Source organism: Doryrhamphus excisus, chromosome 2 (genome assembly GCF_030265055.1).
Source record: "Doryrhamphus excisus isolate RoL2022-K1 chromosome 2, RoL_Dexc_1.0, whole genome shotgun sequence".
Classification (NCBI taxonomy): Eukaryota; Metazoa; Chordata; class Actinopteri; order Syngnathiformes; family Syngnathidae; genus Doryrhamphus; species Doryrhamphus excisus.
The window spans coordinates 3,559,317-3,584,462 of NC_080467.1; the positions used below are offsets into that span (position 1 = coordinate 3,559,317).

The following is a 25,146-nucleotide window of genomic DNA, read 5'->3' on the forward strand; positions in this document are numbered from 1 at the left end:
GTGAGTTTAGACAAAATCAAACCCAAATGTGCCTGTCAAGTTGTTTTATTAAAATAAATAATTCACATGAGGATTTTAAAAATTTATATGATGCGCATTAAATAAAAAAATCTAAAATTAGCCACTATAATAGATATATTAAAAGTGGGCCATTCTTTTCTAAATAAATATTATACATATAAATATATTTTTTAACTTATATATATATATATTTAACTTTTTATTATTTCTAAATTATATCAACAATAATATTTGACTTTTTATTATTTCTAAATTATAATATATATCAACAATATTTGACTTTTTATTATTTCTAAATTATAATGTATATCAACAATATTTGACTTTTTATTATTTCTAAATAACAATATATCAACAATATTTGACTTTTTATTATCTCTAAATTATAATGTATGTCAACAATATTTGACTTTTTATTATTTCTAAATTATAATATATATAAACAATATTTGACTTTTTATTATTTCTAAATAACAATATATCAACAATATTTGACTTTTTATTATCTCTAAATTATAATGTATGTCAACAATATTTGACTTTATTTCTAAATTATATCAACAATATTTGACTTTTTATTATTTCTATTTCGATTTATTATTTCTATTAATATATATATATATATATATATATATATATATAAACAATTATATTTGACTTATTATTTCAAAATTATTATATATATAAACAATTATATTTGACTTTCAAATTTTTATATAAATATATATAAACAATTATATTTGTCTTTTTATTATTTCTAAATTATAATAATAGACTTAATAGACAGAAAGAAATAGATAGAAAAAACAGTTGTCTTGTTTCAACTTTGTGCTACTAATATATATATTATTCAAAAATTACGACTTTTTGGTGTTGACCACTATCTTGACTTAATATTTTGACTTTATTCCCATAAGGTTTCAGGAATTTTTTTTCAATTTTTGCTGCCATTTCTTTGTTAAATGATATTTGTGAATGTGCCACTGGCCACACTGTGGACGTCATCGACGTAGAAAGTCTTGTTTCAAGTCCAGAGGTCAGAGGTTTAGCTTGATCGGGAACGATCGCGGAGAGAGAATCGGAATGTTGGATGCGGTCGTTTGGACTCCGCTCAGTCCACCTGATGCCTTTAAAGATCTCCACATCACATCCTTCCAATCTTGTGGGCTGATCTTGCGGCCCTTGTAGACTTTTTGCGTGTTAAGACCGTGGTCGTCTTCATTTGCAGGCCCGATCACAGGTTCGTTAACACGCGGAAAACATGGCGAGGTTTTTACGCGCAATCTTTACAAGGTATTGCTTGAATGGACCTTTTTAAGTGAGGTGTACATGGAAACAAGTGTTATCACTTGACACTGGCACATCAGATCCAAGGTGACGATTTGATTAAGTAGTCTTTTCTCTTTTGTCTTTTCCTTTCAGTGGCTCCGCACGCTGCCCGCCAGCCGCCAGAGTTTTAACACGGTTTTTGGAGAGTGTCCTTACTGCAGCAAGGTACGCCTACACTTTGCCGTTTGACTGACAGCCGCCTTCATAAAGGCCTTTGCATGGGGAGTCAATAGATATTCAGCATACTTAATTAGCATAGCTCAATACATCACATGGCCTTCTCTTTCCTGAAAGGCATTCAGTTTTAGTCAATCTACTTATAAAGTGAGTAAAGTATTTGCCAGTGAATGCGGCGTGTCATTGAATCAAAGTCAAAGATGGACTTATTTGTGCGGCTCGCAGTGTATTTGATAGCTTAGTCGGGGAAATGAGTGCACTCCACGGCATTGTTGTAAAGTATCCTTCAGAAAGCATTTGGCTCTTTAATAAGTACAACTCCTTCCATTTCAGCCCATTACTGTGAAAATGGCAGCTTACAAGTCCTGAGAAGTGGCTTTGCGGGCCAGTTGAACCTAAGGAAAACGCTTCAAAGCAATTAAACCCAAAAGGAGATGCACATCTTTTACCTGCTGGGGGGAAAGAAAAAAAAAAAAAAAAAAAGATTCTAGCTGAGAACCTTTCCTGAGGTTCCCGAGACGTTAAATCAAGGAGGCTCCGGCAGCCAGGAGTAAGGCGGCGGCCATGGACACCGAGCAGTAAATCACGCGAGACAAAGTGCTTTGCTCTTCCGGCTGCAGAGATCCACCGCCATCATCGTCGTTGTCGTCGTTATCCTCTTCTTCAGCCGTGCGAGCGAAACTTCGCGTCTCACAGCTGGGGAACGTTCCGCTTTGGCTCCTTCGGAATTCCCGGCTCCAGAGCTGGTCCGTACTCCCACATTCCCTGATGGAGTTTGCGTTCTGTTAAAAAGCGGAAGTCAATGATTCAAATAAACAAAAACATGCTTGGTTAAAATGTCTTTTATTCGGTTCTTAGCGGCGAGCAGCGGTCTCGACCTCACACCTTTTCAGGTCCTTCTCGGAGACCGATTGGAGGGCCCTTCAAGTAGCGCGGGTCGATGGGTTTACTTCTCGGCTGCTCCTTTCCATTAGCATTAACATCATCGTTGTTGGCCGATGTGCCTTCTTTGGAAGATCTCGCAGTCGGAGTCTTTTGCCGCAGTGATCTCTGGACTTCATCCTTCTTCTATTAAAAAAATAAATAATAATTAGCATTGAGGCTAGAATGTTTAACTTCATTGTTGACACCCTTCAAACAAACGATGATAAAGTACGGTGGCCTACAGGAGTGATGGTCCTGTAGATCATTTGGGTTTGACATCTAAACATGAGCCCTAATGACTTCTAATTTCCGGGTATTTGCAATGGGAACTTTTCTTTGAACACACCCAAAAATATTGGAACGCATCACATGACAATTTGAAAAAGTGCTATCCTCTTTCAAATGGGAATGCCTGGAAAGTTGAAATCTTTGGTCTCATATTCATATTCTCATATCAGACCCAAATGTTTCAGTCCACAGCAAAAATAAACTGACCTCGCTGTTCTAATACTTCTACTGCTACTAATACACTTTATATAAACACTTTGATCGAGTGGTTAGCACACAGACCTCACAGCTAGGACACCCGAGTTCAATTCCACCCTCGCCCATCTCTGTGTGGAGTTTGCATGTTCTCCCCATGCATGCGTGGGTTTTCTCCGGGTACTCCGGTTTCCTCCCACATTCCAAAAACATGCTAGGTTAATTAGCGACTCCAAATTGTCCATAGGTATGAATGTGAGTGTGAATGGTTGTTTGTCTATATGTGCCCTGTGATTGGCTGGCCACCAGTCCCGCCTCTCGCCCGAAGACAGCTGGGAGGATAAACGGTAGAAAATGAATGAATTTTAAGGAGGTTCTAAGTAGACCTTCAAAAATGCAACAGCTGAGCAAACGCTTCGGACCACAGCCATTAAAAGTCTAAATCTTGACTTGAATGTCATTTGCTGTTGAGTTGCATAAGCAAGTCTTTGAAACTTCAAAGATCCTGACTGTTACGGGACAAAAAAAGTCAAGGGGTGGTAGACCCCCAAAAATCAAGCAATCCGTCAAGATGGAACGATCCTTGTCCAAAATGAAGTTAGAAAAAATGTCATTCATTTTCTACCGCTAATCGTCACAACGGTCGTGGGTGGTGCTGGAGCCTATCCCAGCTGTCTTCGGGCGAGAGGCGGGGACTACCTAAACCACCTGGACTGGTGGCCAGCCAATCACAGGGCACATATAGACAAACAACCATTCACACTCACATTCATACCTATGGACAATTTGGAGTCGCTAATTAACCTAGCATGTTTTTGGAATGTGGGAGGAAACCGGAGTACCCGGAGAAAACCCACACATGCACGGGCGGGGAGAACACGCAAACTCCACACAGAGATGGCCGAGGGTGGAATCGAACTCGGTTCTCCATGCAGCGTAGACCCGCTTCAACACTATAAAATTGCCGGTTTGGAATTTGCAGGAGAGCACCAACCATGCGACATTGAAAGGTGGAATTATTATAATTATTCTCTATTATAAGAAATGTAACCTTGGCGGCCCCGACGCTTCCAACTTTACTGCTATGGAAAAGACATCGCATCTGACATGTTTTCCATACAGCACAGCGGAAGGGGGAACCATCACAGTTAGAATGCTTTTTCCAGCTTCAGGTTGTGCAGGGGTGTCAAACGGCATTGGGATTCAGCGAAATGATGGGTTGTGTTTTTAAGCTTGGGAAGTTAACACTCGGATTCCACCTGACGAGGCAACAAGGTGCCAAAGTTTTCCAAAGCCTTTCTTGAAAAGTAAAGAACATTGATGAAATATTCTTGACGACAACTATTTAGCGGCACTGCCAGTTGACAACCTGAGAGGCCTTTTTCAAAGTACACACTCCCTTTTCCGTCCTCGTTAGAGCCGCGCTAACAGCAGAGTAAGAGATTTTAGCTTTCCTCCTTTCTAAGCATCACGATAGCCTGACAGGTCTGAGGAGACGGCCCGTGTTTTTGTAAACAAACAACTGCTGATGCTTCAGATAGCAAACTAACCTGAGGAACTAGCATGCATCCTGCAGCACAAATACATTAAAAATACATAAATCCCTACCCGGAAAAAGGTCACCATGTGGTTTCACTCTGCCGGTGGTTTTTGGTTAGCGTCATTAACCCGTTCAAGAAGATCCAAGGTAAAACGTACTCTAACCAAATCATTTCTTCACATTATGTAAATCCAATTTATGACCTTCTAAATGTGATTTTTAACATCAGAGTTATCTAGAGTCTACATTTGGTGAATAATTTTTTTTCCTGTCAATGTAACATTACTTACAACTACAATAGTACATAAAATCACACATTTATTTAGTATTTTTTTAGTATTTTACTTCATTTAAGCAAATGTATGCCTGAAAAAATGTTAATATGGGTTAGAAAAATGTCAAATTTGCTTAAATATGACTTGCAATAGGCTGTATTCAACCAACAAACAAGAAAGCATGATTTACTATTATTGTACTATGATGCTTTTTTTTTTTTGCTAGATAGGACAGCTCTAGTCTAGTTCATACTCAAAAGACTTTTTAAGAATGATCCAGTCAGACTAGATAGGACAGCTCTAGTCTAGTTCATGCTCATACTTGGCGGGACACACACCAGTCCAAAAGTCATAATTTAATGAATAGAGCTGAAATAGTAAGATAAATATTTTATATTTTGTGAGAAAAATGACTGTTAATAAAGCGAGAATACAGTTTTACAGTTAAAAATACAGCTGAATAGGTGCAGATTCTGGAAGATCTATAAAGGTTTTTTTTTGGCAGGTTATTGTGTGTAGTTGCTCTATAGGAGTCCACAACTCATTACAAAAAAAAAAAAAGATCATAATAGGTCCCCCTTTAATATATATATTTTTTGAAGCCGCAAATTCAAAGCGCAAAGTGGCGAGGGACTGTAATTTGTTCAAGAAAAAAAAATATATATAAATAAAAACAAATAATTCTATTCAGGTTTTAACGGCTGCACTGTGTGGTGAATAATTGGAATAATTTCAAGTGTAATAATAAGTACAATCACTCACGCTTACTTATTTGTTGCTGTGATGACACAGAGCAATGAACAATTTGACACATTCTGTCTCCTCGCACCATGAGGCATTCAGGCGCACTTGTAATTTTGAGTGCTAATTGTTTCATTTCATTTTTAATTCCCGTATCCGTGGGAGTACATGACGACGTAGTACGGTCCGTACGGAATCAAATAACGGAACATAATTCCTTCAACATACCTGCGGAAGTGGCGGCCCTCGTATGTAGCAAGCTGGAATTTGTTTAGGCTTCGTCGTCTCCTCGGCAACAACGTTCTCTTCATCCTTCACCTCTGTGGCTGCGGCCTTCGGTCTGGGGATGCTCTTCGCCTTTCCCGGTTTCTGTGACTTTCATTATGACAAAAATATTGTTAACTTTTTCATGTATGATGATCAAAATGGCCGCTTTTTTTTCCTCTCACAGCTCGATTAGTACACAAAATGATAGATGATAATGATAAATGACCGTGAGGAGGAGAAGACATAATTGGAGACAGGAAGTATGCGTCGTCGAGTGTTTCAAGCGGAGCCAATAAGAGGGCAGTCACCGGGCCCAAGCGGTCAATATATGAGGCAGCGTTGCGGGCAGTATTAGTATTTTCATAAGCTAAAATGTGGCAGACATTTTCAGAGGAACCATGAGGAGATGAGAGGTCTCCTTCTGCAGGGAACGGCCGCTTAAAATTGCTTTGTTTCTCCAAACCATCACGCTGTCAAATAAATCTTGACATTGACGGCTGCTTGTTTTTTTTTTAGACAATGAAATCTTTTATTTTTTGAAATGTCCTTTTTTGGTTAGTGAATACAATGTCTGAGTTCAAACACACTATAAACCTTGCAATGCAACCTACATTTCGTGTCCCCAACGTCAAGTCACTCGCGACATTTTTGTCTGCTTCTTTTTTTGAAGGAAACAAAAGCTGCGGTAATTCTACATTTGATCAATTTCAACAATTTCGCTAATTAACCTAGCATGTTTTTGGAATGTGGGAGGAAACCGGACTACCCGGAGAAAACCCACGCATGCACGGGGAGAACATGCAAACTTGTTTTTGTGGTGCTCCACACAGACTCCACACAGAAATGGCAGTGGGTGGAATTGAACCCTGGTCTTCTAGCTGTGAGGTCTGCTGCGCGCTAACCGCTTGTCCGCCGTGCAGCCTCGTGGATACAATGTCTGAATTCAAAATCCTTACTTTGTTTTTTGCAACACAGGATTGGGACGGCACAGTAAGTGCTTTTCGCACACTATAAACCTTGCAATCCAACCTGCACTTGGTGTCCCCAGCGTCAGTCACTCGCGACGTTTGTCTGCTTCTTTTTTTTTGTCCGAGATCAGCAGCTGCTGCAGCGTTAAATTGTGTCCAAACAAAAGCTGTAGTAATTCTACATTTGATCAATTTGTCACATAAATAAAACCAATCTCTGCATAAGAGGTCTATCGAAACATGTGATGACTATTATGACTATTTCAGGAATTCACTACTTCCTGTTATCGCACTCTAATCAACATGGGAAACGTAGTTGTATTAGCACAGTGATTCCCAAACCTTTTAGCAAGGCCCAGGAAGGGACATCCCAAGGGATGAGGATGTCCGATATTGGCTTTTTTACAGAAAACCGATGTGCCGATATTGTGTACCTGTCGATTTCCGATACTGATATTAGCCGATACCAATACCGATATGTGTAAAATGACATATCTCTTGTGGTGGAATGAACACGTATGTGTTATATCCAGTATTATTTTAGCTTTCGGTTTTCAGGATCTGGAAAAAATAATGTCAACCAATATCACATTTTTATGCTGATATCGGGCTGATAATTATCGTACAACTCTAGTCTTAATTAAGTCCTAATTTTTGTGGTGAAATCAACTGATGCCAAAGGTTTTCTATTTCCAATACATGCTGACAATTCCATATCTGGAACTGACTTGGGTCTATGATATTTCTATGCATTTCGATATAGTCATCAGAAAGAGGTAGACTCTGGAATCTTAACATTTGGAATGTTCTCACCTTGCCCTTGATTTGAGGATCAAGTACCTTCGGTGTGGATCCCTCTCCAGGTCCCTGAGGTACGGAGAAGTCCAGTTTTACCTTGGCTTCAGTGGCTAACAGTTGTCTCAGGCGCTGGTAGTCAGGCCGGTCTTCGTAGCGCAGAGATTTAACGTACTGGAGGAATGTGGCCACCTCAGCTGCAGACAGAACAAAAGTAGAAATGTCAAACATGGAAATCGACATCGCATACATGTTGTTGTAAAAACACTATCGATGGCTAAGGCTATTGGCTGAGACACCAGTAGCTCCAAACCAGTAGGAATCTGCAGTCATCGAGAGCGCTTATTACCTCATATTACATATTTCAAATATACAACATAAGGTGGCCAGAAATATTTCTGTATTGAACAAAGCAAAATTTGTTCTCAATCATAAATCACTCCACACTCTTTATTGCTCTCTGGTTCTACCATATCTTACTTATTGTGTGGAAATATGGGCTAATAACTATAAAAGCAATCTTCACTCGCTAAATGTACTGCAAAAAAAGGTCAGTAAGGATAATTCATAATGCCGCCTACAGAGAACATACTAACTCCTTATTTCTAAAATCACAAATACTTCAACTTGCTGATATAGTTCATCTTCAAACAGCTAAAATAATGCATAAGGCTAAAAATAACCAATTAGCTAAAAATGTCATCCAATACTTCTCTACAAGAGAGGAGAAATATGATCTCAGGGAAGAAGTACATTTGAAACACTTATATGCTAGGACTACGTTACAAAGCTATAGCATTTCAGTATGTGGAATCAAACTATGGAATGGATTGAGTAAGGAAGTCAAACAATGCACAACGATGAGCCAATTCAAGAAACAATACAAGCAGTTGATGTTTGCTAAATACAAGGATGAAGAGTCTTGAACCAGTCATGATGTGCTATATATATCACTATATTGACACTTACTATGGTACCCATTATGGCATTGGATGCTCATATCACCTCGTACTTCGGTACGGGACAAAAATAAAATTAATTTTTTTTTATATATTTCCACCATACTATCATATTTCTGGATGCATTTCTTTAAAGCAAAAAAAATTAAAAAATAATTAAAATTTAACATTTTAATTTTTCAAAAATGTAAATAAAAAATAATTTAAAAAAAAACCTTAAACCATATTATGAAAGCAGGAAGTGAACAAATGTAACAGTTACGGATTGTAAAAGTACCAGATGGAGGGGTAGGATTTAATAAGCTTTGCTTCTTCCTACTCCTTTTGGACATGTGGAACTGTGAACTGATTATGTGATGCATTCAATTGTAATCTGATGCATGTTCAAATGAAATTAAAACCATTACCATAATAATACTTTTAATTTTAATTGCTCAGCTAAAATGATCACAAATGTTTAAATAGTAACCAACAACTGTAAGAGGCAGAAGAAAAACTGGAAGCTACACACTTTAAGCTCTCAATTGAACATTTTCTAGCATAGACAATCACATAAAAAAAACAGACATGCTGTCCGGGGACTGTGATAATTGATAAATGATAATTAGTATTTAGAAAAGTCCCGTTAAAGCACAGAGATCAGATTTGGAATTAAGAATGTTGTGACTTACCTGTGCTGGCTTCACTCACTGACAGCTGCTGGACGGACTCTGGCAGGTGATCCATCAGTCTGAGTGCAGAGCGGGACAGATAAAACGGTGAAGGAGCGTGGAGAGAAAACATTATGAGTGTAAAAAATCATTTAGGAGGCGATAGCGGGGTTGGGAAAAGGACACGGCGGCAATGAGCTACTTTCAAGCAAACTAATACTGCAGATTCATATCACGACATGACATAAATATCATTTAACTGGATGTGTGGGGAGTACATGTGTTATGCTGTTTTAGAATTGAACTCCAATAGTGGAAAATACCTTCCCGTTCTATGTGCCGTTCAAGAACTCAGTTTTGAATGTAATTATTTTTTTACCTCATTAAATTAAATCTGTTCGTCTTTGCAAGTTTTTTATAGCGTATTTTGTCTAATCTGCAGTATTTTTTTTGACAGACCTTTTATTTTAAGTCCTGATAAATTAGTTTATTCTGGTTTGGAGAGGTTTTTTTTGGGGGGGGGTGGGGGGGGTTTAGTGATGGTCTTAAATTTTTCATGATAAAGAGCCTATTTCAGGTTAATGTTGTTTTCAATAAAATCCAAAATATTTCAAACTTGTGCACCCAAAAAAATAATGTAACATTTATTAATTTTCTACCGCTTATCCTCACAAGGGTTGCAGGGGATGCTGGAGCCTATCCCAGCTGTCTTCAGGCGAGAGGCGGGGTACACCCTGGACTGGTGGCCAGCCAATCACAGGGCACATATAGACAAACAACCATTCACACTCACATTCATACCTATGAACAATTTGGAGTCGCCAATTAACCTAGCATGTTTTTGGAATGTGGGAGGAAACCGAAAAAAACCTACGCACGCACAGGGAGAACGAATCGAAGTCGGGTGTCCAAGCTGTGTGGCCTGCACGCTAACCCACGAGGCCACCGTGCAGCAATAATTTAACATGTATGTTGTAATTACTGTATTCTACACTGGTAAAAAAAAAAAAAAAAAAGAATGCCGCCACCATGTTGAGTGGTTAGTGTTCATATTTGTGATTACTGCACCAAAAATGCAAAACAGATTTGAGTGGGTTATATGAAGCCAGGTTTTAAACAATAAACAGCGTAATAATTAAATCTATATTCAAGGTGAACCTTGATTTTTTTATATCAGGAACCCAAGAGAATGTGTACTTTACGGAGAGTACTGCATCAATGTCCTCACAGACAGGTCTTTCAGAGTGTCAGGCACATTTCAATGCAACCAGAAATCAGGGCTTTATACATTCACACACACCATGCTCCAGAGTACTGCATCAATCTTACCTGGTCTTGGCCTCCATAACATCAGCTGGGTTTTTGAGAACGTTGTTCCAGGGAAGCGATCCAGTTAACCAGTGAAGCAGACAAAAACCGAGAATCTGTAGGTCTCCACGTCTTGATGGAACTAAAAAATGTTTTAAACCAGAAAAGCAAACCATGGTTTTTATTATGCTATGTTAATAACACGAATGTCATACATGAATGTCACAGTGATGTGATGTTTACACTAAAAAGTTGGAGACGCAAACCTTAGAAATAGCCTTCAAAAACGTTAATAGGAATGATAAGGGATAATCCGTACAAACAGAGCTAAAAATATGCAATAAACTAAAGAGTAGTTGCATCTTACTGTGTATGAGGGGAAATACTGCATGGATCTACATTAATGTGTGAAGTCCATCAATACTCGTAAACCAAGTCCATCCAGAGGGGTCGAGCCCGGGGAGTTTTCGCAGCTCAATACAATAATGGCCGTCACACGTCTTTGGAGAAATTACATATCGACTGGCTTCATCTGAGGGGGAAAAAAATCTCTTCCCTGGGCCATGGCTGGCATTGATCCTCCCTAGCCAACAGTGAGGTCTAAAGGGGGGGGGCATGGTCTGTTACCCAGGACAAGATTACACTGAGTAGGATGGTGGTAATCTGACTGCACGAGAACAGGCTTGTCGTAACTGTGTTGGCATTTATTAATTTGGACTGATTCATCTTTGAGGGATTTGATGGTGAGAGTTAGTACAGAATGTACTCGGTCTGGATCCGGACCCAGTGATGGCCCCTTGCGGACCCGTGACCAATTAAATTTAGATCTTTGTCACTGTGGCAATGTGAGCCGGACAAAATCAGGAGATGAGTTTGGTGGTGTCCCCACAGGACCAACACGAAAATCTTGAGTTTTTTTTGTGATAGTCGGGTGCACACACGTGATAAAATACATGCCACACAAAGGCAAGATTCTCTTGGCAAAACTTGAACAGAACTCACAGGGCTCTATTTTTGTGGCGCAGTGCAAGGTGGCGCAGGGTAGCTTAGCGTGATGCACGCGACACAATGGCAATTTCGTCCAATTTGGTAATTTGGTAGACTGGGTTGTGCTTAGATGGGCGTCGCAGTGCACCAGGGGAGGTTTCCCCATTTTCAGTTGGGCGCAGTGAAAATTTCACGAAAAAAACGGCGCACCAGAGGTGCCCTGAAAAATCGCCAGCTTCGACCTGGTCTATTCTTGGGACTGGGGAAGCGCACCCTGTGCAGTGGTAACTTGGCTGACAGACCCACAGTGCATACCCTTCACCAAAACCTCACGGACAGGTTTTCAGAGTGTCAGGCACATTTCAATGCAACCAGAAATCAGGGTTTTATACATTCACACACACCATGCTCCAGAACTTTTTTTCCCCCCGAAGAGTGTTTTGTTCACGGCATTGGTTGCTAGCTGTGTGTCCAGCCCTCAACCATCCAGATTTTAACAACCAACCAACGTTATAATAATCTTTATTTTTTGCGGCGTCTTTGCTCATTTGCATACTAACAGTGATTGGATGTTTACTGATCGGGGAATCTGGACACAGACATACGCAAACACACACTATTCTCTAAATGAAATACATTTTCCCTAATGCTAATACATAGAGCCAGACTAAGCTAGCAAACCAGACTCCACCTTGTTATTGTTCGAACCAGTGCACACATGCCAGTCTAACACGGTATTTGTTGTGAACAATAAAAACATCAAGAACTACTGTGCTATTTGTGGACTCTAAAACACATTTTACGTAACATTGTTACGATACCCTAAAGGTATTGTCATGTAGAGAGTGTTTCTTTCTGCTGAGTCACTGCTTTCCTCTTTCATCTCTTTAAAAGGATATTCGAAATCAAAGCTAAATTAGCAACAATAACAACTGATCTTGGTTGTCTGTTTTGGGCTTGCGGTGCGTAAGATAAATTTGGATTATGTTGCATCCAGAGATCATTCAAACCAAAAAAATGTAACAAAAAAAATTGTCAGAAATAGTTTTCGTCTGTGCATATTGCTCCATTTGAATTACAAAATAACAACTTTATTGACATTGCTGACATGTCAGTATTATTAGATGTATTGATCACGCTGGTCGGCATCGTGTGTGACCGAGTAAACGGACAGTATTGATCTGCTTGGTGATGGGAGTTAGCAAGCATGGAAGTCATGTGTGGCTCATGCCTCATGCTAACCAACCATCCAAATCGCTAATTAACAGAGGGGGCCAAATTATGTTGCAGGTTATGACTTCAGCTAATTAGAAGCTTGTTGAACAAAGACTAGAAATTCTGTTGGTACGGTGGATGGACAATCCATGGTCAATACAAAGGAGGACACGTGGAGGGGATTTGCCAGTTATTGTTTTGTCAATGTTAGTCAAGACACGTGGACATTGACAGGCAGAGAAAGTGTTGTACTTTCTCTACAAGTAGGGTGCAAATAAATACTTCAAAGCAATATATGCTAAGTGTAGCCAGTTGCATATATAACACTGATTTGAGTACTACATTAACTGTACAAAATAAATATACAAAAATATTCCCCCCACAACTAAAATTAGTGTTTCAAAACACAAAAACCAGGTTAAAGACTGTGCAAAAACTTTTAGATAGTCAATAGACGATAGTCCGCTCAGAAAGCTTCGTAGATCTTCCAGAATCTGCACCTATTCCAGCTATATTTCCTTGGCTTTCGAAAAATGGTCTGTTTTAATTTATTCCACCCACTCCCACTCCCAAGTGCTCCTGAGGACTTCCGGACTACTGCCGAACACTTTCTAATTTTGTTGGTATAGGAGTTGATAATAAATGTATAAACCCTTTGCTACTTGAAAAGTGGTTAGGCGCCACTGGCAGCTAATGAGCTACTGGTTGGAGACCCCTAACCTGCCGTATCCAAACTCAAAAGAGCGGTAACGTAGGTCCGCCCTTATTCAGTGCAGACAATCTTGACACAACATTACACGTTTTTAGTGTGTAACGATCCACTGATTGTGGTGGAAAAGAGTATTAGCAACTCCAGACATCAGTTAGCTTGTCATTTGTTGTGGCGGCTTGTTTTTTTTTTTTGGTTTGTTATGTTTTTTATTAGACATCAAAACATTCTGATCGGCCACCAATAGGTGTCGGCCGATAACAAACCTTGGTGACCCCTAATATAATACAGTAATAATATGAGTAATATTACATTTAAACTTAGACTTCGTCTATGTGATCGGTATCGGCCGATTTCACTCATGGGTGATCAAGATCAGTATGGGCACCATAAAACCCTTATGAGAACATCCCTATTTTGAGGCACTACCAAAATAAAACACTACCAATGGCTACAACCTACCAACACCTCTGTGGGCATCAAGACTCGTGTACTCAATGGTTCCATTGTGGCCTTTCTTTGGGTTTTCCTTATACAGTTTGTGGACTCCTTCAGGGCAGTACCTGTAGGACAGCCCATAGTCGACTAAGTAGACCTAAAATACAAAAATAGGACATGTATTTATTACAAAGAAGCCAAAACAGATGAACTATGGTGATTTATTTTTTTTATATTGTATTGTATATTGAATCAGAGTAGTTTTACAACTGTATTTAGTAAAGATGTCTGAGGTCGGGTTGATTTTTTTAGTTTTGTTATTGATCGGACGATGAGCTAGTCCTGATCTTTACAGCAGTTGTGTTTGTAGCGGGATGAAAAGTAAACAAAGCCATGTCAGCCATGTGGAAGTACTTCTGTATTGTAAATGAAAATAGTCTTAAAGCCACTTGCAATGTCTGCAAAATGGCAATTTTCGAGGGGCGGTACTAGCAGATCATTGAAAAGGTAGGCAAATTTATTGCTTCAGACAACAAGCAAATCTCGATCGTGGATTCTGGAGTATTACCGTCTTTTAGAATATATCCAGAATGAATCCAGGCTATGTTCTGCCCTCATGCCACTACATTTCAAACACTGCCTTACCTTAGTTGTACAAAAGTACAAGAAAACACATCATTTAAAACAAAACAAATATCTATAAAGACGCTGACGTTTGTCCCATAGCATTATATTTTACAGTACTGCAACTTATGTGGTTTGACTATTTTTCATAATAAATATTGAAGTGAACTTGCCCTTTCATTCTTTGTAACGGTTTTATTTCATGTGATTTACAACATTACTAGCTAATTCTACATTTAATGGAAAATGTGTTCCTCTAGTCTATATTAGTATCTGATATGGACTCAAAACCATATCAGAGGCCAAAAAAAAAAAAATCAGATCTGGTTCCTAAAGTTGATGGTGAAATTCCTAGTTTTCAGCAATCTGAAGCTGTCTGGGAATGAAGTCAAGAGAGATATACTGTGGACTAACCTTTTGAGGGTCTCTATAACCCAGCATGAGGTTGGAAGCTTTGATATCTGCATGGACGTACTCATGGTCATGCATAAACTCCAAAGTATCCACCTAGAAATGGACAAAGCAATGTGGTGTATTTCATTCAGCAAAACATCAGTATGGTAGTGCAACTCTTTTAGGCATGGTTTGAGAAAAGTTGGCAGCCAATTCAAATGTGTTGTGTGCTTTTTAATAGAAACTGACTGCTTAATGAAAACGCTCATGACATCTAAAAAAAAAAGTTTGAAAAAGCAAAATGACCCTCTCTCTTAGGGCGAGTCCGGCTGCCCTACGGAGGGAACTAATTTCAGCCGCTTATCCGCGATCTCGTTCTTTCGGTCACGACCCAAAGCCCATGACCATAGGCGTTCGATGGGAACATAGATCGACCGGTAAATTGAGAGCTTTGCCTTCCGGGTCAGCTTTGCACAAATATAGGCCTTTGCACATATTACACTAGACATTTGCACATTTTTTCTCCGGTTGTACGTGACATTGTTCAAGTCATGCAAGCTATTTTGACTCTTTATGGTAATGGCAGGGCTCGACAATAACGATGTACCGATGGCCCGGGGCAAGTTAAAACAAAATTCGGGCAAGTAAATCAAATCATTAATATTCCTGTCGGGAAAGTGTACTTTAGCATGCCGTACTGCCAAGAGTTTTTTTTTAAAGCGGTTCTTGTTGGGTGTTGGTAAAACACGGACTGCATAATTCCGATGGTAATTTGCAAACCAATCCTTGCAAATCTTGAAATGGACCAATCAGAATCGTTTATTTAGACCACGGTCCGTAATCCACAATCCGCGTTCTCCCCACACCCGTTCTTGTTCACGATCATGGCGACTGCCAACATCGTCTAATTCTTCAACAACTTGTGAAGGAAAACAGCAAAAAGTGATGAACCAGTGCCTCCTAAACAAGTATTTTATTAGCGGCAGCAAATCAAATGATGGCAAAGGTGAGTGAATCACATTGCTGTGACAATTTGAATTGGTCACAATGAAACACCACCCATTAGATCCAATACCAAGTGCTGATTTTGCACAAGCTACAAAATCTAGCGGTTCAATTTCTCGGTGTATTTTTCTCACCTTTGCTTCACAAATTATTGTTTGACCGTTGAGCATTTTTTTCTGGATTAAAAACACTTTACTAGTACACAAATGTTTCATTGTGGTGCACAACTTATAAATATCACTGCTTACGACTACCATGTGTAAGGTAGCATGGCTTGCCATGTTAACATACATCTCCACAAATTTTCAGACATTCCTCCAAATACAATGCATCAGTACTATTATCTGATTAATTATCAGCATATATTGATATATGATATCATTATGGCAGTCTTTTCATTTTACATGGGGCAAGTTCGGGCAAGTAGTTCTCACCTTAAGGATTCCCCATGGGCAAGTAATTTTTGTTTTTAAAGTAGAGCCCTGAATGGTAATGGTTTTATATCATTTGAACATGCAGCAGATTACAATTGAATGCATCCCATAATCAGTTCACAGTTCCACATGTCCAAAAGGAGTAGGAAGAAGCAAAGCTAATTAAATCCTACCCCTCCATCTGGTACTTTTACAATCAGTAACTGTTACATTTGTTCACTTCCTGCTTTCCATAATACAGTTTAAGGTTTTTTGTTGTTTTTTTAAATAATGCACCATATATGAGCATCCAATGACATAATGGGTACCATAGTAAGTGTCAATATAGTGATATATATAGCACATCATGAATGGTTCTTCAATGGTTACAAGGATTCTTTACAATTTTATATTTCTTTGAAGGTAATGTGTGCCAGTTGGTCAATAAAAAAAATCAATAGAATCAATAAGATAAAAAGATAAAATCAATAAGAAAAACAGTTATTTTCCTGCAGTTATTTTCAGATGATTAAAAAAATTCCAGTGGTTAGCAATCTATCGCGCATTTATTGTTATCGAGGTAAAACTGGTGCCCCGAGACAGGAGCATAATCCAGTTTTCAAGGACTGAACTCGAAATTGAAACCGGCGAAATGCAACAAAATAAATACCTACAAGTGTACTTTAGGGTCAAAATGTGTGTAGAGTGTGTAAACTCATACACGTTGGCAGGTGAGGTCATGGTAACTCACCATTATGTGACCAATTCGTAGCACACTAGCCTTCTTCAGTCGACCTCCATTGCTCTCACAGATTTTCTGCAGGTCGATGCCCAGCCGTTCCATAATCATAAACCGATACCTAAACAAAGAGGAAAAGTTCAGTGTGTTCGAACACATACAGGGTTATTGCCACATGCAATTGAGTCAATGTAGTCAATTGATATCAGCTTAATGTGACAGATCTAGACAGGATTTGTGTAGAGGAGTGGGCCAAAATCCCTGTTGGTGTATGTGCAAACCTGGTGAGGAACTACAGGAAATGTTTGACCTCTGTAATTGCAAACAACGGCTTATGCACTAAATATTAGCACTGATTATCTCAAGGGTGCAAATACTTTTGAACCATAGTAATTTACAAAGAAAAATCATTTTAAAAAATCATATAATGTGATTTTTTTTTTAGATTATGTCTCTAAGAGTGGAAAAATTTCAGATCTCTCCCTATTTTCTTGCAAACTTGCAAAATCGCAGGGGGTGTAAATACTTATTACTTAGTCTTATTAAGTCCTTATATTTGCATCTTCACTGATTTGGTCATTTTATGCTTGAAAATGACTACTTTAGGCAAAAAAATCGTCAAAATGTTCATATTTTTTGACTAATAGGCTACCTGGATGTGAAGTCTCACATATGTACATCAAAACTCAGCCTCACATTAATATCCGGATATATCAATACCTGAGGTCATTGTGCTCAGCCTGCCCTGTTCCCCAGTATGTCGGTATGCCAAGGTGGTCTGGTCTTCCACTTCCCATCCATTTTTTAACTGTAACAAAGTCAGACATGTGATTCAGAAGTCATTAATCCATTCCAAGTTGGTGTCAAAACAAAATGTACTTTAAATGAATCGAATTGTCCATAAAAAATTACAAAATAAATAAATAAACTCAATACAAATCCAATTAATTTGTTCCAGTCAAGTTGAACTTGATTGTGCTATTTTTGGATATATTCTGTTGTATGTTTTGCTTGAAATAAATTACAAACAAACAACGGTGATGAGGCAGAAGGGGCAAAAACAGATCGACACGGAAAGTGTTTCTTATCTTCTTTACCAAATACTGGCACTTCCAACTTTCTTTGGCTCCATTTTGCAGCAATAATCAAAAGAAAATCAGCGACCTAAGTTGTAACGGTTTGTAAATAAAGAACTGCAAAGTCATCATAGAGGACAGAACTGGGAACGGAAGGCGGGTTTGACTTTCACATATTTTGTGATTAAAAACAGGTTACAAACACTGTTTGACTCGTGCAGTGCATTAATAACACAAACAACAAACAAAAGCTCACCATATTGCACGCTAACGGAAAATGTACGCAAATAGAGGCAGAATATTTGCAGACATTTTTGATGTTGAAAAGTGTTTCACTGAGGCGTACGCTAACCAAGGTTCAACTGTCGCCATAGTGGTGTGAAAAAGTGTAAGAAGACTTGAAGATTTCAGATTCCCGTTAATGGATGAGCTGATTTAAACCTTGCAAGTCCAACAATGTAACGCAAGCTATGCACGGCAAAATCTGTCCCAGTGGGTAATGGCTGCTGGTTTGACTGGCAAACAACCAAACTGACAGCTGGTCAGTGGCTTGGTTGAAGCTCGTAAATCTCAATGTATGAGGTTCCTAACGCTGCGTCTCCTCCGGATTAAGATGTCGGTAAACTCAAACAAGAGAGGAAGCTAACTGTCACTTCCGGTGTCAGGTAGAAGAGCTTCTGTGTCAGCAGACATCTTCATCCGAGCGCACTTGTGTGGCAACAAGCTGCTGCCCTAACATGTTCTAGTACTCACTGCTCTCTGGTTTGGCTGCCCTCTGGTAGAACTTGAGCTCAGAGAACAAGGGGCCATTATCTTGGTACTCCTGCAAAAAAACAAACCATGTAAGCTCAAGTCATCAAACAAAATGATCTCGAGTCTGCAGCATATCGGTAGTAATGGTAATAAAGACTGTGTCCGTGAGGCTATAATATATGACTTGGGTGATTCTCCTATCATTATATTAGTTCGCTTGATTTAATTTTATATGTAGTTTTCTATATAGAAATCGAACAATAGATTTTATAACAATTACACTTACCAATTTTATCACATAATCGCTGTCCGCTGAAACAGGCCCGCTTATGTTGTTGGATGCTTAAAGTTGATATGAAAAAGAAAAGAATGAGAAGACAACACACAGGCATTTTATTATGTCATACATTTATTATACACCATGACGTTCTACAGCAGGGGTCTCAAACACGCGGCCCGCGACTTGAGGCCCCCGCCTTGATATGAAAGTTTAATGTTAGTGCAGGCCCGCGCAAGTTTGATATGGATGCTGTATGGTATCATGTACCCAGAAAAAATTATTACGTTTGATTCATGTTCATGTTAAAGGTTAAATAACTGTTAATAGTTATCCTCCCTATCCGTGTGGAAGTGGTAAGTTTTTGGCTTTTTAAGTTTAAAGGAAATAACTTGGGAGGCTACCGTTTAGGTCGCTAGCTCTCTAGTTTGCGAGTTAGCATGTGTCTCAAGACCCTGCAGTTGCGCAATATGTTGTAAATAAAAAGAGTATAAATGTTGACTATAGTCGTGTTTTGTCATGTCTACAGGGCTCTAATAATGCTTTGTTAATTTTAATCAGAAAAAATAATAAATTTGTCTAACCACCACCTATATGTGGTTTCAAGTTATTATTTGCCGTTTTATTACTATTATTATATTTATTTATTACTGATTTTCTTTATTCTTTATTTATTTTAGTTCTTATTTCTTATTTTGTGTAGAAAAATCAAAATTAAGATATTTGAGAACAGTGGAATGTTTTATCAGAGCTTTTCTTGTAGAATATCAGAACCAAAGCAAAGTTTATTCATTTTTCTGTTTTTAATGAATGCGTTTTTTTTGTTTTTTTTTGAAAACCTGATGCGCCCCAGCCTCGCCCAGACCCTAGCTCCAGTGGCCCCCCGGTAAATTGAGTTTGAGACCCCTGTTCTACAGTCATTGTAATGTATTTAATCTAAGTGTGATGTCATTATTATGGCTAACCCCACAATGAAATTCTCCTAATAATTTAAGTTAGCAGCCATTGCGTGTTATGAGACACGTGTGTTGATTACCGAGGTAGATCAGTCCAAAGCCACCTTGACCAATGATGTTCCCCAGCCTCCATTTTCTCTTCTCCATGTCAGTCAGTATGAAGCCGTCGGGCAGCGGTTTTGGTAATGCCTTCCTTTTAGGCAGTGCCATTGAACCTTTAACATATTACAAAATATCATGTGTCATGTCAAAATGTTCCTTTCTCATCAAAGCACATAGTTTATACTGTCTGTATAAAAGCTATCATGTTCTTTATAGTTACTATTAAGCAACTCATACACTCAATTCTACACAATACCTTATGAGGTGATTTTAAATGCCAATATACAGTATGTGAGAACAAAGTAGAATATTAGCATAACAATTATAATAATTATGTTGTTAGTTAGTGGTCTTAAATGTAGCAATTACACTGAGGTTAGCAAGTCTTTGGAAATTTCGCTACAAACAATATCTAACGTCATCCTGTCGGAAAGAACCATAATTTGACTTTGAGTACGAATAATAATACAGTTTTGTCACATAAACTTTATGATACAAACCACGAAGAGAGCTACAGTCCCCTCAGTTGTACAGACATGTTGCGGTTTAATATTACCTTCAAATCGCTGCTATCTTTGCCATGCAAGTAGCTTCGAAGCTAAAAACATAATGTACCAACCTGCTGGGAAAATTCGCAGTTTCGTCAGTGTCTCTGTAAGAAAGTTATAATGGGGCTGACGTTGGCAGCTCACATCCTAATATATTTCCAATTTACAAAACTTGTACTGTCTGGTTTAAAACAAAACAAAACAACAACACAATGAAACGACTGAAGACATTTTACTTCCTGAAGTTTGTCTCTTCCGCTGCAGTATCTAGCCAATCACAAGACGACAAAGGTTCAACCAAGGGCCAATAGAAATGCTTCGTCCCGCCATGTGAGAGAGAAAACGCGTGATTGGCTTCCGTTGAATGGGCGTTAAAAGACCACAAACTGTACAGTTTGGGTATTTTAAACGTTCAATTGAAAATCTTTCAAGCACTTTCCATACATTTATTTATTTAAAAAATATATATATATTTATTTTTTATTTATTTTACAAAGATATTTTAGTGTCTAAAATTCCATATTCAATGCCCATTCAATGATCATTTTTTATGGTAACTGAGAAAGAAAAATTATCAACAAATATTCAGAAACAAGTTATATATTAAACGTTCAATGGAAAACCCTTTCAAGCACTTTCCATACATTTATGACTTTTTTTATTTTGCTATTTCTCAAACTGTATTACCACAACAAATTACAACAAAATATGATGACATTTTACAAAGATATTTTAGTGTCTAAAATTCCATATTCAATGCTCATTCAATTATCATTTTTATGGTAACCGAGAAAGAAAAAATATCAACAAATATTCAGAAACAAGTTATACATTAAACGTTCAATTGAAAACCCTTTCAAGCACTTTCCATACATTTATGGCATTTTTTTATTTTTTCTTTATTTTCCTATTTCTCAAACTATTACCACTACAAATTTTAATAAAATATGATGACATTTTATAAAGATATTTTTGGGTCTAAAATTCCAAAAATCCATATTCAGTGCTCATTTAATGATCATTTTTATGGTAACTGAGAAAGAAAAATTATCAACAAATATTCAGAAACAAGTTATACATTAAACATTCATTTGAAAACCCTTTCAAGCACTTTCCATACATTTATGGGATTTTTATTTTTTTTTATTTTGCTATTTCTCAAACTGTATCACCATGACAAATTACAACAAAATATGATGACATTTTACAAAGATATTTTAGTGTCGAAAATTCCAAAATTCCATATTCAATGCTCATTCAATTATCATTTTTATGGTAACCGAGAAAGAAAAATTATCAACAAATATTTAGAAATAAGTTATACATTAAAGAGCCCATACTATCCATTTTAAATACTCTAAGTCTCAATTGTCCCATAAGTGTATAATTGAGGTGTGTTGCCAAAAATTGAACATTGTAATTTAAACAGCAATTTAATTGCCCAATATTAATTGCATAATGTTTTCTTGTTGTCCTCTTAAGCCGCAAACCTCACTGCACAAGATTGGCAGGAGCTAATGGAGCCCTTGTAGTGCTGATGGTCAGAATCATACATTCTCATACTCCCAATCGAGGATGTTGTGTTCAAATAAAAGAAAAAGTGTGGTGTTGTCTCCGCCAAGTGTGCACCTGCTGCAAGCTTATCGTTTTGCTGGAGCCTTCGTTCGGAATAAAGGAGTCACATTTGAAAAGCAGAAGAAAAGGGGAAAAAAAACGTTGGGTAATTTAAAGGCGTACTAACACAAGGCTTTTTGTGCCGTTCCAGACTTGGGTGTGATTTTTTTTTCTCACTTTTCGGTCTGTTTATTTATCTCATCAGTCCAATTCTGCAAGTTTTTTGACTTTGTGGATTACTTCCTGTTTTTATTACTTCCTTATTTATTTGGTGCAAAGTGCTCGCTTGAAATGGTAGATATAGAAATGCAGGTTAAGCGAGTATGCTGTGTGTTTGACGTTCGGACCATTGTTGAAGTTTTTCTATTGTGTTTTGCGTCTGTTAAAGGGACAGTTTATATTTTGTGACACCCTCATCAGTGGCGTCATTGGGCCTAATTTAGGGGGTATTTTAGGGGCGCTGCCCCAAGAATCATTCCCTGTTAGTTACATCTATAAGTGAACTCAAGCATTCATTCATTTTCTACCGCTTTTCCTCATGGGGGTCGCGGGGGTGCTGGAGCCCATCCCAGCTATCTTCGGCCCGAGACTGGTCACCAGCCAATCACAGGGCACATATAGACAAACAACCATTCACACTCACATTCATACCTATGGACAATTTGGAGTCGCTAATTAACCTAGCATGTTTTTGGAATGTGGGAGGAAACCGGAGTACCCGGAGAAAACCCACGCATGCACAAGGAGAAGATGTAAACTCCACATAGAGATAACTGAGGGTGGGATTGAACTCGGGTTTCCTAGCTGTGAGGCCTACGCGCTAACCACATTCACCAAAAAATGAATAAACATGCAAAAACCGAGTTTTCGGACAGCATATTATTTTTTACAAAAAAAAAATTGCCTTTAGGCTCCACGGCGGACGAGTGGATAGTGTGCAGACCTCACAGCTAGGAGACCAGTGTTCAATTCCACCCTCACCCTCGTTCTCCTCCCACATTCCAAAAACATGCTAGGTTAATTAGCGACTCCAAATTGTCCATAGGTATGAATGTGAGTGTGGATGGTTGTTTGTCTATATGTGCCCTGTGATTGGCTGGCCACCAGTCTAGGGTGTACCTCTCGCCTGAAGAAAGCTGGGATAGGCTCCAGCACCCCCATGTAGTGAGGATAAGCGACATAGAAAATGGATGCATGGTTCTGCTTGTAACAGCGCACCGAATCCATGACCCCGTATAGCATTCTTTAGCATGGCGTCATCTTTATAGCTAATCATGGTTGCGAGAGTTGGGCGTGGCCAATATAAGTGGGCGTGTCGCTTCTCTTTTTTATGATTTTTATTTTCACTTCCATGGCGATGTATACATACATGCAGGCCACACAGCTAGGACACCCGAGTTCGATTCCACCTTCGGGCATCTCTGTGTGGAGTTTGCATGTTCTCCCTGTGCATGCGTGGGTTTTTCTCCGGGTACTCCGGTGTCCTCCCACATTCCAAAAACATGCTAGGTTAATTAGCGACTCTAAATTGTCCATAGGTATGAATGTGAGTGTGAATGGTTGTTTGTCTATATGTGCCCTGTGATTGGCTGGCCACCAGTCTCTTGCCCGAAGACAGCTGGGATAGGCTCCAGCACCACTAGCATGTTTTTGGAACGTGTGAGGAAACCGGAGAAAACCCACGCATGCAAACTCCACACAGAGATGGCCGAAGGTGGAATTGAACCCTGGTCTCTTAGTTGTGAGGTCTGTGCGCTAACCACTCCACCACCGTGCAGCCCTTCTATTTTTATATGTGAAAAAAAATGGCCGCACTTTGGACCCCAATATCTCGCCTCATTGCAAACTAACACTTTAAGCAAGAACGCTTAAATGAACGAAGATCACCTGATGCAAAAATCCTCCATGTTAACTTCTAACCACCTTCTGTCAGACATGTTTTGACCCTTGCCACTCTCTCTCTCTCTCATCCTCCACCACCTCCGACCCGGCGTAATTAGTCAGCATGTTGACCGGCGCTGCAGTTTTCTCTCATAGTGCGGACGCAGTGACACCAATTTTTGCGAGGGCGTGACACCATTTTGTGTAACTGGCCCTTGTGTTGTAGAATGTATAATTGGCCTAATTGGGAGGCCCACAGAACAGGGTGCTCTAAGGGACCGTCCTCTCAGCCGCTTGACGTGTTGTGTCCACCACTGAGTGGAAGGATAACGAGGAGATTCCGTTCTGTTTGCTTCCTTTTTTCCACTCGCTTTACAATTTCACTTGGTGACAATCCTGTTCCTCACCTTTCCACTTCCTCACCTGCAACTTTGGCTCCATTTTAGTTTATTTTGCAGATGTGATCCAACCAGGGGCGTCACTCGGTTCTGAGGACACGGACCCCTGGAGATGCACAGGATATGATTGAATGTAATAGACATTCAAAAAAATCAAATAAACAAATAAGGAATAAGAACCCGGATATAACTTTCCCACTTTTGGACAAATTTAGTAGAGATACTCAATTGTTTTAGGCCACCATTACATTTATACAAGTACACACAATCTACACTGCTCAAGCTCTGCAACCATTCTATCCAGTGGACAGTGATCAAACATATAATAATCATTATTATATTATTAATTAGCCTATTATTATTACTATCATAATTCTTCTTTTTCTGATTATTACTACTACTACTAGTAGTAGTAGTACTAGTAGGCTGTTATATGAAATTTTTGCAAAAAAAAAATCAATAAAAATAAATCAATAAAAAATATAAAATTATTTATGGGGCTTAAAAACATTTTAGAGGGGCTGAAGCTCCCCTAAAAAATCCAATAAAAAGCAGAAATATTATTATTAATATGAACAAAA

The 25,146-nt window shown here is 38.6% G+C and overlaps 2 protein-coding genes across 5 annotated transcripts in view; one reads left to right on the forward strand and one right to left on the reverse strand.

Moving 5' to 3' along the window:
• The window catches only part of fancl (FA complementation group L), a 20,706-nt gene extending 17,677 nt beyond the window's left edge, over nt 1–3,029 (forward strand). Inside the window, exons 13-14 of the mRNA XM_058063624.1 lie at nt 1,444–1,515; nt 1,861–3,029. Of these exons, the coding sequence (XP_057919607.1) occupies nt 1,444–1,515; nt 1,861–1,896 (108 nt within the window). The 3' untranslated portion in view covers nt 1,897–3,029. The remainder of the gene's footprint in view (nt 1–1,443; nt 1,516–1,860) is intronic.
• vrk2 (VRK serine/threonine kinase 2) lies at nt 1,754–20,954 on the reverse strand. Of its 4 annotated transcripts, none has more exons than XM_058063590.1 (14): nt 20,744–20,954; nt 20,103–20,237; nt 19,076–19,131; nt 18,790–18,859; nt 17,681–17,768; nt 16,973–17,081; nt 14,825–14,917; nt 13,811–13,943; nt 10,459–10,579; nt 9,151–9,209; nt 7,539–7,717; nt 5,719–5,859; nt 2,413–2,595; nt 1,754–2,309 (listed from the first exon to the last, which is right to left on the reverse strand). In XM_058063590.1, exons 2-14 carry the CDS (start codon nt 20,230–20,232, stop codon nt 2,049–2,051), a joined length of 1,623 nt encoding a protein of 540 aa, XP_057919573.1. In that variant the 5' UTR covers nt 20,233–20,237; nt 20,744–20,954; the 3' UTR covers nt 1,754–2,048. The 4 variants fall into 4 exon arrangements, with proteins under 4 accessions (XP_057919573.1, XP_057919562.1, XP_057919593.1 ...); XM_058063579.1 differs by having other exon boundaries at nt 1,761–2,309; nt 5,719–5,865; nt 20,744–20,951; XM_058063610.1 differs by lacking the exon at nt 1,754–2,309 and having other exon boundaries at nt 2,407–2,595; nt 20,744–20,953.
• Between the last annotated feature and the right edge of the window lie 4,192 nt (nt 20,955–25,146).

What these genes read in the sequence shown, in the direction of transcription:
- vrk2 (XM_058063579.1), bottom strand. Translation starts at nt 20,232, where the DNA reads ATGGCACTGCCTAAAAGGAAGGCATTACCAAAACCGCTGCCCGACGGC. An exon ending in GCTGAGCACAATGACCTCAG is followed by an intron (nt 17,082 to 17,680) that starts GTATTGATATAT and finishes CTCTTTGTTTAG; the next exon opens with GTATCGGTTTATGATTATGG. An exon ending in GAGGGCCGCCACTTCCGCAG is followed by an intron (nt 2,596 to 5,718) that starts GTATGTTGAAGG and finishes TTTTTTTAATAG; the next exon opens with AAGAAGGATGAAGTCCAGAG.